The 12394-nt window shown below is 42.5% G+C and overlaps 1 protein-coding gene across 1 annotated transcript in view; it reads right to left on the bottom strand.

Annotated features, from left to right (window-relative positions):
• crppa (CDP-L-ribitol pyrophosphorylase A) overlaps nucleotides 1-12394 on the bottom strand; it is a 42242-nt gene that overhangs the window by 28414 nt on the left and 1434 nt on the right. Inside the window, exons 2-5 of the mRNA XM_076081279.1 lie at nucleotides 11006-11270; nucleotides 7328-7477; nucleotides 2753-2857; nucleotides 1420-1465 (exon numbers count right to left, since the gene is read on the bottom strand). Coding sequence (XP_075937394.1) covers nucleotides 1420-1465; nucleotides 2753-2857; nucleotides 7328-7477; nucleotides 11006-11270 — 566 coding nt within the window. The remainder of the gene's footprint in view (nucleotides 1-1419; nucleotides 1466-2752; nucleotides 2858-7327; nucleotides 7478-11005; nucleotides 11271-12394) is intronic.

Below are 12394 nucleotides of genomic sequence, written 5' to 3'. Positions count from 1 at the left end.
GTCATGAGAGGGGTATTTACCGACGTGTTTCATGTGGTAGAACAAAACGTTAAAATCTCTTACGCCTGTGTTAACCACAGACCTGATTTCAGGCACGTAACCAAAAACACATTAAAAAAACTTTTGACTTCCAGACGCTGGAAGTGCAAAACTGCTGACTCATTTCCGGGTTTTAAGACTTATTCCTGCAGCGCTCTGTGGGGAATATATCAGAGGCCAGTGTCACTAGAAATGACAGACATGTTTGAATGTAACAGCCCTTTAGGTTTAGCCTTTGACGCCACCAGTTGTACCTGTCGTCTATCATTCTGGCCCGTTGCTCGGCTCTAAATTACCCATGAGCCTCGGTCGCAACTGCCATGAAGAAGAAGCCAGTCAGGGGCATGAATCAGAGTGATTCAAAGAGATTTGTTGTTTAATTTGGGAACAAAACACATTGCCATGAATTCATCCTGAAGTGACCCAGAATCTGAAAGTAAATTGATTTAAGATGCAGATTGTGTTTTCAGATTTGTTCATGCTGGAATGCACCTTGGGACGTACAGTTTACATCTACCTTAAAGTTTCAACGTGCGCAAGCATGTACCTTCAATATTTATCAATGAATCACATATAACGGTCAGGTGACATCGTCTATGGGAAATATGAATGGGACTTTTGCTTCTGCTCCTACTTCCTAACTGTGGTTCATGGTCTAAAACAGAACGAAGGCTTAGAACATGAGTTTATAGTTTAAGTGTCATTTTGAGAACGTTAAGTTCGGATGGCCAACTTGTACTTTGTGAAACAACATCGACAGCCGCAAGAAACAGAGGACCTCCAGGACGGCTAACTCACTTAAAAAGTCATCTGTTGAGAAAGCGGCTCATAAGTGTTCACACAAACACACACTTCTAACCAGGATACAAACACACACACACACACATACTGAAACACACGACAGTTTCTCAAACTGACAGATGTGAGAACTTTCTTCAACACACACACACAATGAATTCATTCACATCAGAGGCTCTGGGAATAATCACCGTGCACCTCATGTCATCATCAAACAGGTGACTGTTGGTCCAGGTGCTGGCGGGGGTGAAATATGGGGCTGTGTTTATTTCCATGTCTCTGATTGTGATAGGATCCCTTGTCCTGACTTGCTCTGCGCGGAGCTGAACAATGCCACAAAGAATGCATCCCTCTCGGTACAGCGAGGGCTGATTTTGGGTCATTGTGTTCAACAGAAAGAGAGAGACACTCTCTCACTGCTCATTTCTGACCATTTAACCTGCCGGAGAGGACCTACTGCCGAGAAGCTTTCATGTGTACACGTCTACATGGATTCATCGGGTGTGTATGGAACATAAGAAGATGAAAAACTAGAAACATTACAACGATGATGATGGAAAATGCACAAAGAAGGTAACTCACCTTTGATGATGGACTCTGCAGCAGCCAAATCCCGTTTGTAGGTCACCTGGAGAACAAAATAACTTGGGTTTAAACATGTTCATCTATTGAGGTGTCTGGCAAGGCAGATAGTTCTGATTTTATGTGCCAAGAGTTTGAGATACGTGCCTCTGAAAGATAACTTACCGAGCCAACACACCGAAGGTGGATGGAATGTTATTTGGGTTCTTCAGAGCTCTGAATAAGTGACTCGAAATGAATAGTTTGGTGTGACGAGAGGACGAGTAGGAAAAGGAAAATAGGAAATGAATGTATTTCTTTGAACTTTTCTCTACTCTTTGCTTTTTCTTGAGAAACACTGTAAAGTTTTTTCCTCTTCAAACCTCTAAAAATGTAAATGAAAGAATCTAACAACATGATGCCACTGCAAGACTTTTATCAGGTGACCAGGATGCATTTCAGAAACTCAGGAACAGTTTCGACAGAAAGGGTCGAAATTAAGTTCCTCCGTTTGTGTTACTGGTTTCAAAAAAAGTCCATTCTCTGGTTCGGTTCCAGCAGCCAACTATCCAAGCTACGTTTGCAGTGCACCAAGAACAAAACATGACATGTTCTTGTTTTTAATCTGTTATCGGACTAATCCTCACAGTTGCTCAGAAGCAGCAAAGCAGACGTTTAGTTCCTGATTTAGTTCCTATGGCTCCATAGAGTCCTGGAACTATTTGTTCTAAAAGAGAAAGAGATCAACCGATCAAAACAATCTTCAATTGAGCTTCTCTTAACTCATAGACACCAAACCTGCGCCGTGAGGTCATGACTTGGTATTTATCGCGAGCGAAATGTTGGGAAGCACCACTCTGTGTTTACCAGAGTAACCGGGGGAATTGTTTCTGGAAAGACAAGTTGTTTTCCAAATGTTATTTAAAATGCACTCAAACGTCTCCGATGCTTTGAGAACCACAAACAACATTATGTCCATTCTACTGGAGAGAAGGCAGAGATCTCAGAGCCTCAGCACACAAAACCAAAACCATCTTCACAGCTTGATAACACTGAGTCTAACAAGAAAAATATGTCTTTGTGTAATGTGGGCGAAGTGACTGTTTAAGCCAGTAAGCTACATGATCTGACAGAGGGTCGAATTCAGAACATTTACATTGAGACTAATTTCTACATGCTAATCCTGGACGCCACGTTCGATATCGTAGCGCTCCCTCTTCTGCCAGCGGCGCTCACTTTCAATTTGTGAGCTTTGTTTGTGCCCATATGATAAATCAGCAGCGGGCACACGGCTGTGCGAGCCAAAATGTCACCAAATCCCCAACCCCAAACCCGGGGCCCGTGGCGAGCTCACCTTCCACAGTGTTGGCGGCCCCTGGATGAGCTTGGCTTTGGTGCCACAGTACTGCAGAGCCAGATGGAGACACTCGGTGCCAAACTCAAAGTCTGACTCACTGCACTGCAGAGGAGGGGGGGGGGGGGGGGGGGGGGAACACACAACGGAGAGGAGCGGCTGTTGACAACAATTTATTTCCATCACACTCGAACACAAACTGAGGTACACCGTGTTGTTACACTGCAGCGTTACCCGGTTACGTATACGAACCCACTGATACACATCTGTACACATACTTGGCCACTTTAGATTTTTCTGTTAACTAGCTGGACAGCCCATTACATAGACATCATCAAAAAAGACCAAATTGAGATAATTACCAACACGGCTAATAGTCTTCAGTCATGTTAGCGGCTCTGCGAGGCTGCAACATCTGTGCTTTGAGCTAAATGCTGACATCAGCGACTAACATGCGTCATCACAATGACAATGCTAACATGCTGATGTTTAGTTTTAGTTCAGCGTGTTATTATTCTAACATTTTGCTAATTGCTTATGACGAAGTACAGCTGCGAGTGATGTGAGTGTAAGTCATTTTGACCTGAAAAGACACAAGAGGAAAAGTTAGGGGATCACAAAAGTTATAACAATTCAACCCGAGGAGACGATGGAGATCCATCCAACAGTTGTCGAGTTATTCGCTCAAACCCAAAGTGAAGCCAGAGGCAAAGCCAGTGGATCGCCAAAGTCGGTAGGATTCATCCACTGAGGATCATGAATATCTGCACAGAATTCCTTGACAATGCATCAAACTGTTGTTGAGATTCTTCAGTTTGAAAGTCAGACTGACAGAAAGCCATGCCGCTAAAATTCCTACTTCTTTCTAGAAATGAAGAACAAAACCAAAGCTGAATTCTTAGAATAGGGGTTAAAGTTTAAAATGTAAGGTTTACATCCTGTATATTATAGTATAGTACTTTCATTTGATTAGAAAAGCAGTAACGCATACAACTGCAATGTGACATTTTTTGTTCCAGTACTTTACTTTGTCTTGTTTTCAAGTAACAGTTCCGAGGCTCATTAGTAGGTAAGAACATTTGGTTCTTGTATATTTCATTGGACGGAAACGCTACCAATGCAAATTTTCTGCTTGTATGAATTCTGAAAAGCTGCTTTAATAAATGTGTTACTTGTTATATAAAAACACGGGCAACTGTGGCTGCGAACGCAACAAAAGGGAGTCAGGTAAGATCTGTCCTAATCAGCTGAATGTCACTTCTGAGAGGTCAAAAAATGAATACAAAAGGTATGAAAACTCTTCAGGGCTGTCCTCAACAGAAGACGTTCTTAGTCCGCCAACACTGGTAGGAGTAAGCTTCTCCACAAAGACAAAAGCACCACTTTAAATATTGTGTTTAACAGAGATGTGCTCAGAAGTTTCCTGGAAATTAGTCATTCAGCATGAAAAGGAAAAATAACTAATCGACCAAAGAAATCTTAGTCGACTTCGACGAAGAGGGGGCAGCCCAAAAAGTCTTTTTGTGAGCCAAGATGAACCAACGGTCTGATTGAGCTAATCACACTTAATTTGGCTGAGGGCATGTGAATGTTAAGGCCGGAGTCCCAAATCCAATTGTAAAAGCTGAGCACACTGATGTGTTCCCTTTGTTTGGCTGTTTACAATATCCCAAAGGAAAGTTAAATGAAATTCGGATTTTATTGGGGGTTTTCCGGCCTTGAGGAAATAAAAACTGAAAATGGAAACGTGAAGTCCCGTTGTGTGTAAGGTTGGGTTATTAAACCACAATTATTTACGAGTAGTAGTACCGACCAAAATCTGTAGCAACAAAAACACGGAGTATTAACTGCTGGTGAGATCTTTAGTCTTGTGTAATTATTCTGTTTAACAAGTTACCTATTTCAAAGACAGATTCACTTAAAGCTGAATTAATTGATTTTTTTAAGCCACTTGAGGAGTACAAGTAAAAGAAAAGCACAACATTGACATATTATCACCTCATAAAGTGTTTTATGTTGAACGCGTTAGCAAACAGTTGGTTGTTGAGAGTCCAACATTCACTTTCCAAACTCTGCTTTGGCCTCATGAACTCCTGAGGAATGTATCTGCTCAATGCATTTAGCTACGCTCCTCATAAAGTATAAATACTTATCTTAATTAAAGATCAGTTCCTACCCTTTGTTGCAGCATTGAGCATTTTATTTGTGCTTCGACTCACAGCTGTGGGAAAGCTCACACCTTGTAGATCACATGGAAGTTTGGATTGAGGCGACGAGCTCGTTTGGTGTAAAATACAGTCCGGACTACAAAGACACATCCGTGCTACCTGAGATTATACCTGGGTAATGTTTTATCAAGCTATAAACGAGAGGGGGTCGTTCATTCCGTGGACCCTGGAACCGAGGAGAGAAGTTACAGCAGTAATACGCTCTCAGGTCTTGAGGTAATCCATCCTCTACCAGTACAAAAGCTTCCACTGGGGACTGGATAAAGTGTCCGCCCACTCTTTGTCTTTTCAACACACACTTCTTCTATCCTCAATGGCCGTCAAGCTACCAACGTGCAAATGTCCTACAGTCCTAACCTGACACTTTCCCTATCTTTTGAAAGGTTGAAGAGGAGGAGAGACGGGGGACACACTCTCTCAAGCATCCCCCCCCCCCCCCCCCCCAAACCTTGTCTTTTCTCCAGCGACGTCCCCGGTTCGTCTGACTCGACCGGCCTCAACACCACAGCATAAATGTGAGCTCATTTTCTGAAAAGGCCAGCGCCAAAGCCAACAGGGCTCTCAGAGCAATCTGAAGATCCATACGTGCCAGAAGTAAAAATAACTGCGGACAAATGTGGCTCCAATTGGAGGCATACTTCAGCTCTTAGCTCAAAGGTTTGCTGCGTCCTTCAATAAAAAACAAAGTGGCTCTCGGTGCCACCTAATGGAGTCAAGGATGAAATTGCAAAATAAATAAGGTCAACTTCTGCAATTCAGATTTCACATTAAGTCGGCTTGCATTAGAAATGTCTGCCAAGTCTTAGCAAAAAGCCCCGGCTTTCAGGGAAGAACCAACACATTTACGGTTTACGTCAGCGGGGAAATTCTTTCCATTTTTCAGGTACACGTATTAAAACGCGCTCAACTGCAAAGGCTATTAATCCGACATGTGCCATGTCATTTCAGCGCTCTCTCTCTCTCCCCATTTTCCAACGGAGACTTTGTTCACATTTGTTCCACAGACTAATCTGCCGCTGTGTGGCAGAATATATTAACGTTTCTTTCCCAGACGCAGCACAGGCCAAGTGAAAATGATAGCGCCCACGCCACAAGCTCCACAGAGGGAAACCCTGCAGGTTCTGGCACATCAGCTGAACAATGGAGGACTGTAAAAGGCCAGTTATGATGTATGAGCACCATAAAGTCCTTTGTCATCCAAGTGGTGTAATTTTTAGCACATAAATCTCAACCTGACTGTCATTTTATAAGACGTGAGAGACCTCCAGGAGTAATCGGCACACGCATGCAGGCCTTGATCTGTCCATCCTCTGATATTATGTGTGGTTTCCACTAATATACTGTAGCTGTTGTAGAAATCAACTCTGGAAAACTCCTGGAGTTCCGCTCGACCTCTTCAGTGCTGCGTTCATCCTTTTTATCCAAGGTGCCTGGGTGGTTGTTCTCCATGATGATGATAATGAAGTTGCAGTAGTTCAAAGCACATCAAAACAAAGAAACGGATTCCCAGCACCGTAAATCCCTCGCAGTAGCTTTACTGCTCGATTAGTCTGTGTCGGTTTGGTTAACCTTTAAAACTGGATGTTGGGAATAGTCAGAAGGACAGATTGTAAAGCTCTGAGTAACTTTCAAACCCAGAGAAATACGTACTTTTAATAACGGTCTGTTCTAGCGGTGCATCGGATCATAACACTCACGGTACGGATCGGATCCTGGATCAGATTCACGGATCGGATCAGCAGAAATGGAAAAAAGGGAGCAACTATAACTTTTAGAGATCCCTGATCACACTTTTTGCCGCCGGTGCTAATTGCCGATCATAGATACAGCAGCTGGTCCACAAGACTCCAGACAAAAATCTTTTATTTTTAACCAGTTTCAAGCCAATTTCTTTTTGATTAACTATAAATTGTAACCAGATCAAGAATTTTGGTCTTTACAGTATCAGAAAAACAAATTGAGCAAACACAAACAAGGTTCTTCTTCTCCTGAATTCAGTGTATTTTTGTTGAGCCCATCTGCTCTACAGTTCAGAACTCTTCTACTCTGGACTGCAGCCGCTCCATTCAGGAAAGTTTCTCAGAGGGTTGACATCTCGCCAAAAGTGAAGCCAAAACATTTCCATCTCTCCCAGGTGGGGGCACTTGATTTGATATGCAGCTGACTTTTCTATGGCAGAGGAAGCATTTTAAACGTCAGTATCGTAGACGATTATGTTCCTTTTCAATCGTGGGAAGCCGTAATCACGATCATCCTTGTGCTTCTTGTCTTTCTTTATCATGTACGCACTGACTGTTGTCAACAAACACTTTAGTGTTAAAGGTAAGTTAAAAGAAACGGACTCTACCCGCTGATAGGCTTGGTAGATGACATCGTATGTGAATCCCTGAGGCATCTCGCTGGCTCGGTACTTGGCTCGCTCCAGAGAGTGATCCAGGAAGTCCTCTGATGTGGTGGCTATCACCGTCGAAATGAGAGGGCGGATAGCTCCTGCTGCCTGGGCCAGAAAAGAAAGAGTTGTTAGTATTTGTTTTGATTACAATGATAGATATGCTTTACCCGTAGACGAGCTCTGGAAAGGGTTACATTTGTGTCAAAGCTGCTCTCAAAAAGAACCAAAACATCATAACCTGTGACATCATTGACCGAATGAATAATGATGTTGGCGTTACTCAAACAATATTTAGCTATCTTGGAACTTGGGGGTGTGAAAATACAGTTTGAAGTCGTCACAATATTCTGAATAAAGTCTGGCAGTAAACGAACTTTGTCAAAAAAACGGAATTACATCAAAGATTTAAATGAGCTCGTTTTACAAGCAGATGTAAAAAATATAGAGAAGAATAAAAATAAGACAGATTAAATGGCTGAACAAGGATTAGTATTAAACTAACACCTTAACTGAGCAGACATAGAGCCACACTGGACAGCATGAAATGAGGTGAAGTTATTCTTATGAGGACACGAGTACAGGGAGAGGAAAACCCAGGTACGTTCTGAAATCAGTCTGTCAGAGAGAGTCAGTCCTCGACGGAAGAAATTCTCAGTCGACTAACACTCGTAACCATTCTGTCGATTTAATCAACAGATCTGTTCTGATCTGGTCTCTCCACAAAGAATCACACAAAAGCACAACTTTAAATCTCGTGTGTTCAAAAAGACAAAACAACTAATCGACTAATTAAATCTTAGTGGACGAAGACCAAAACGACCGATTAGTAGATTAACCGAGGAAGAGTCAAAACTACTTTACACACGAATGTTACATGTTAATGGAGACACTTTTCCTTTTGGATGTCAATTGTAGATTAAAATAATCAAAATGTTGACATAAAATGTCAAATTTGTTTTTTTGGAAGACGAAAGCAAGATGAACAACTGTTATCACAACATAATAATGAAACATGAATAAGGATCATGAGATGCTGTGGAAAGCTGGAAAAAACAAATGAATGGACTTTCAGTTCAGATTTTCTTTCTCAAATAATCTTGATATCTGTGCAGCCATAACTGCACATTTCAAAGAGAGAACATTTCCCTGATCATACTTCAAGACCGCAGCCACATTACAGAGTAACATAGATCTATCTTAACCAGCTGGAGCACGCACTGCTTGTACTTCTTGGAAATCAAAAATAATCTGCTGCTTTTTCCGCGGAGACGGGCTCTCTGCCACGAGCGTGGACGCCGGCAAGATAACGAAGACCAGACCGCCCGCTGTGAAGGTTTGTATCACGGAGCTCTTGCTTTCTCTCCGAGCGGCCTGCGTGCAGCAGAGTGTCGGCCGTGAATCACTGCGAGACTAATCCGCGAGTGTGTCGGTCGCAGCGGCCTGGGACTTCAGCCCAAATGTTTTCCATCCATCACCGACGTATAAACGCTTCCACCGGGGAGCGATGGACCTGTCAATCTTAAAAAAAACAAAAAGGACGCAGAGACCTTAAAGGTGTGATCACAAGAACTGTTTGTCCTCTTTGGTTCTGAGCCCGACTGGAAAACTTTGACTTTGTTTGTTGTATTTTTTATTTATTTATTTTGGATTTTGTTTATGTTCGCACCGCACGGTGACAAATGAAGCCCAGGGACGCACAAACGAAAGCGCTGCGTCGCATCGGGTAACCCGCCATCCCACCAGGTGAAAGGTTTGATTCCTGCCACTGCAGCTCACCATGACGGACGTGTTTACACTTTAAAAAACGAAGTATGAGCTACAGTCGAGATTTAATTACTTGCATGAGGAACTGGCATTCTGGGGTCTGTTTCCTCTATTTGTAGACGGATTGGGATCGACTCTGAACTGCTGCTCTCTTTGAAATAGACGCATCCTGCCTTCATGTGCAACTGGAAACACTGAGAGTGCATAGAGGTTACACATCTTCACGACATGTTCACAAACGAGCTCTGGAGATAAGTTTAATTATGAGAATTCACTGACATTTACGGAGCTTTGAACGCTTCCTCGCGGCAGAATGTGAATGTTAGCAGTGAGCTAAAGGCCTCCAGATATCTGCGAGGTTTAACGTCACAGACCTGAGCTTCTAATCAACATGTGTTTTATGTCTGAACTCACGATTATTGAATTATAGATTAATCTGACATCATTTTGTTTGATCAATCAATAATTTTGACTCCAATGCCCAAATATATTGACATACGCTTATTTTCCCGGGGTTTACTGATATGTTTTGTCTTATATAGAGCGATATATACTAACGATTCATTATTTGGCTCATAAAACATCTAAAAATAGTGAAACATGTATATCCCAGTTTCATACGGTGATGTCTTCAAATGTCTAAGTTATCTTACCGACGGTCTAAAACCCAAACATACTCCGTTTAATATTATGTAAGACTAGAGCTGTAACGATTCCTCGATTGACACCAAAAAACGTTAAAATTTTGAAAGTCATTTTTCAAGAAACTTTTGCCAAACATTTGATGGTTTTAGCTCCTTAAATTTACTGGTCTTTCATTATAGTGAATTTATTATTTTGGGGTTTTATTCCAACTGTCGGACGGACAAAATTAGATATTTGAGGATGTCACCTTGGACATATTCAGACAATGTATCAAGAGGATTTTAAATAATGTAATAATTATTAGTTGCAGCCCTAAATGTAACTATAAAGCAGTCTGTCTGTCTGTCCTTCACATATCTTCAATACCATTCATCAAACTTCACACTTGGTGTGTGTTGCTGGGGACGTAAAGACGTGCAGTGTTGGATTTGGCTTCAGGGATCCGTGAGTCGAGCACGTCGTCTGACTGACTGCAGCTCATTAACTACAGGTGGACAGAGCCCGCTAACGCTACATGGATGCTGGATAACGTTACAACCAAACCCCGACACTAATTAAATCCATTTTCTACTTTATAACCCCAGTGGTTACTTCAAGAAAGCAACTAATACTCCAAATTAGAAATGAATACATCCGCTAGGTGTGTTTCACAGATGTTTCTGACAGCGAGTAGACAGACATGGGTGTGGCTTTTTTCCCCAGAGAACCAGACTGTATTTTACCCGTGTTTCTGATTAGTATCGATGGGGTGTGTGAGGCTACGGTGTCATCGCAGGTGTAATACTGAGGAAGCGCAGAGTGAAGCGGGTAAAGTTGTTTGTATGAGCAGCAATACTACAGTCCAAGCATTCAGCCCGTTCTGAACAGGCTCTGCACCAGAAAGACAGAAATGAAGCAAAAAAGTCACTTTTGAGGAGCTGGAACCTGAGACATTTTTTGCTTAAAAATGATGAAATCATTATAAATATATGTAAATGGTAGTATCAGAATAGTTGCTGAACTATTCTGATACTACGATTGATTAATACATGGTTTTGTCTCTCATGTATTTGGTGCTAAAGTTGTCTGTGGACAGAATGAACCAACAAGAAGGACACCCAGTTGTAATAAACAATAAAAACACCTTTGATATACATGAGGAAGAGCAGCAGATGTAACAAGTTGGAGGGATTTCAGTTCAGAATATTCATGTGTTTTGGTTTAAATAGCGTTGATCATACTGACCCCGTGCTCCTTGGCAGCCGTGGCTATCAAGTACAGAAAGTCCTCGTCCACAAAAGGCCGCACGGCGTCGTGGATGATGACCACCTCCGGCCTCACCTCCTCCTCCTCCCCCAGAGTCAGGACTCCGTTACATATCGACCTGTGACGGGTCGAGCCGCCTGGCACCGCTCGAACCTTCCTGTGCTGGAAGCGCTGCACGATGTCCGTCATCAGCTCCATGTTTTCTTTGGCTACGACGACCACGATGCTCTGGATCCACGAGACCCTGCGAGAACGCACAGTCAGCTCAGCGACATCTGTTTCAGTGAGGTGACAAGTCACAAGTAACCAGGGACGAAAGGCAGAACCCAGCACCCACCCAGAGCTCCTTATGTTTAGGAAGCAGGGCTGCAACTAATCTGTTGATTATGTTCTGCGGATTTAATGTGGAAAAATGCTTGTTTAAAGTTCCCAAAGCCAAAAGGTGACGTCTTCAAAATGCTGCCAACCAACAGTCCAAACCAAAATAAATTGTAACTAAGAGACATAGAACAGAGATGCAATTACAATAGTGGTAAAACAACTAGTTGTGGTTTTGCTAGCTGGTTCCCCGTTTCTGGTTTTATGCTAAGCTAAGCTAACTCACTGCTAGCTTCTAGGATCCGACTGAAACCCTTTTAAGTTCAGGACTGACAGCGACGACCTCCGACCTCTCCGTAATCACGCGGGGCCACACAGGCAGCGTCTCCATCCTGCTCTCTGGTCCCAGGATGTTACTGCACTCATTTCCTGACGACACGTAAACACCGACAACAGGCGAAGAGGAGACACGTCCGATTATAAACACCGGTTGTTGTTGTATTGTTGTAATGAGGGTCAGGCTGTGATCACCACGCAGTGTAAACATCCACCTTCTCTTCACTGTTATGGAGCCTGAAATCTGTCCGTCCTCCAGTGGTGGAAGAGAGACTCTTATCCTCTGGCAACATGGAAATAGGATGAACTGCAGTGCAGTCAAATAAGTAAGTAAGTAAGTACTTTCAGAGGTACACCTAACAGTACACAGGTACTAGTATTAAAGGGTCGGTTCAGCCACATTACAACAGAACTATTCTTTTATTTACCTCTAGTCACATCTAGTCATAAAGATGGTTTGGTTTAATGTTGCCCTGGTTCTCTGTGTCCACTTGCAGTTGGGCGATATGACTGTTATAAATAACTGATATAAATGTGTAAACTGTTTTGTATTTTTACAATCCCACTAGGCCCGTCACAACAACTAATTTTGTTGGATGACATATTGTTCAAGAAGTACTTGCAATGAACAATATTATTGTAATTCTGAGACCGTAAAGGTGCCGAATACGAGATTGGGAGCATTTCTATTGCCTCTCAACATGGCGATGGCTG

The sequence above is a fragment of the Anarhichas minor genome, unplaced genomic scaffold (assembly GCF_050575085.1).
Source record: "Anarhichas minor isolate MPS153535 unplaced genomic scaffold, ASM5057508v1 ptg000079l, whole genome shotgun sequence".
Lineage (NCBI taxonomy): Eukaryota > Metazoa > Chordata > Actinopteri > Perciformes > Anarhichadidae > Anarhichas > Anarhichas minor.
The sequence above is the reverse complement of the archived record's forward strand: the minus strand, read 5'-3'. Positions and strand labels throughout refer to the sequence as shown.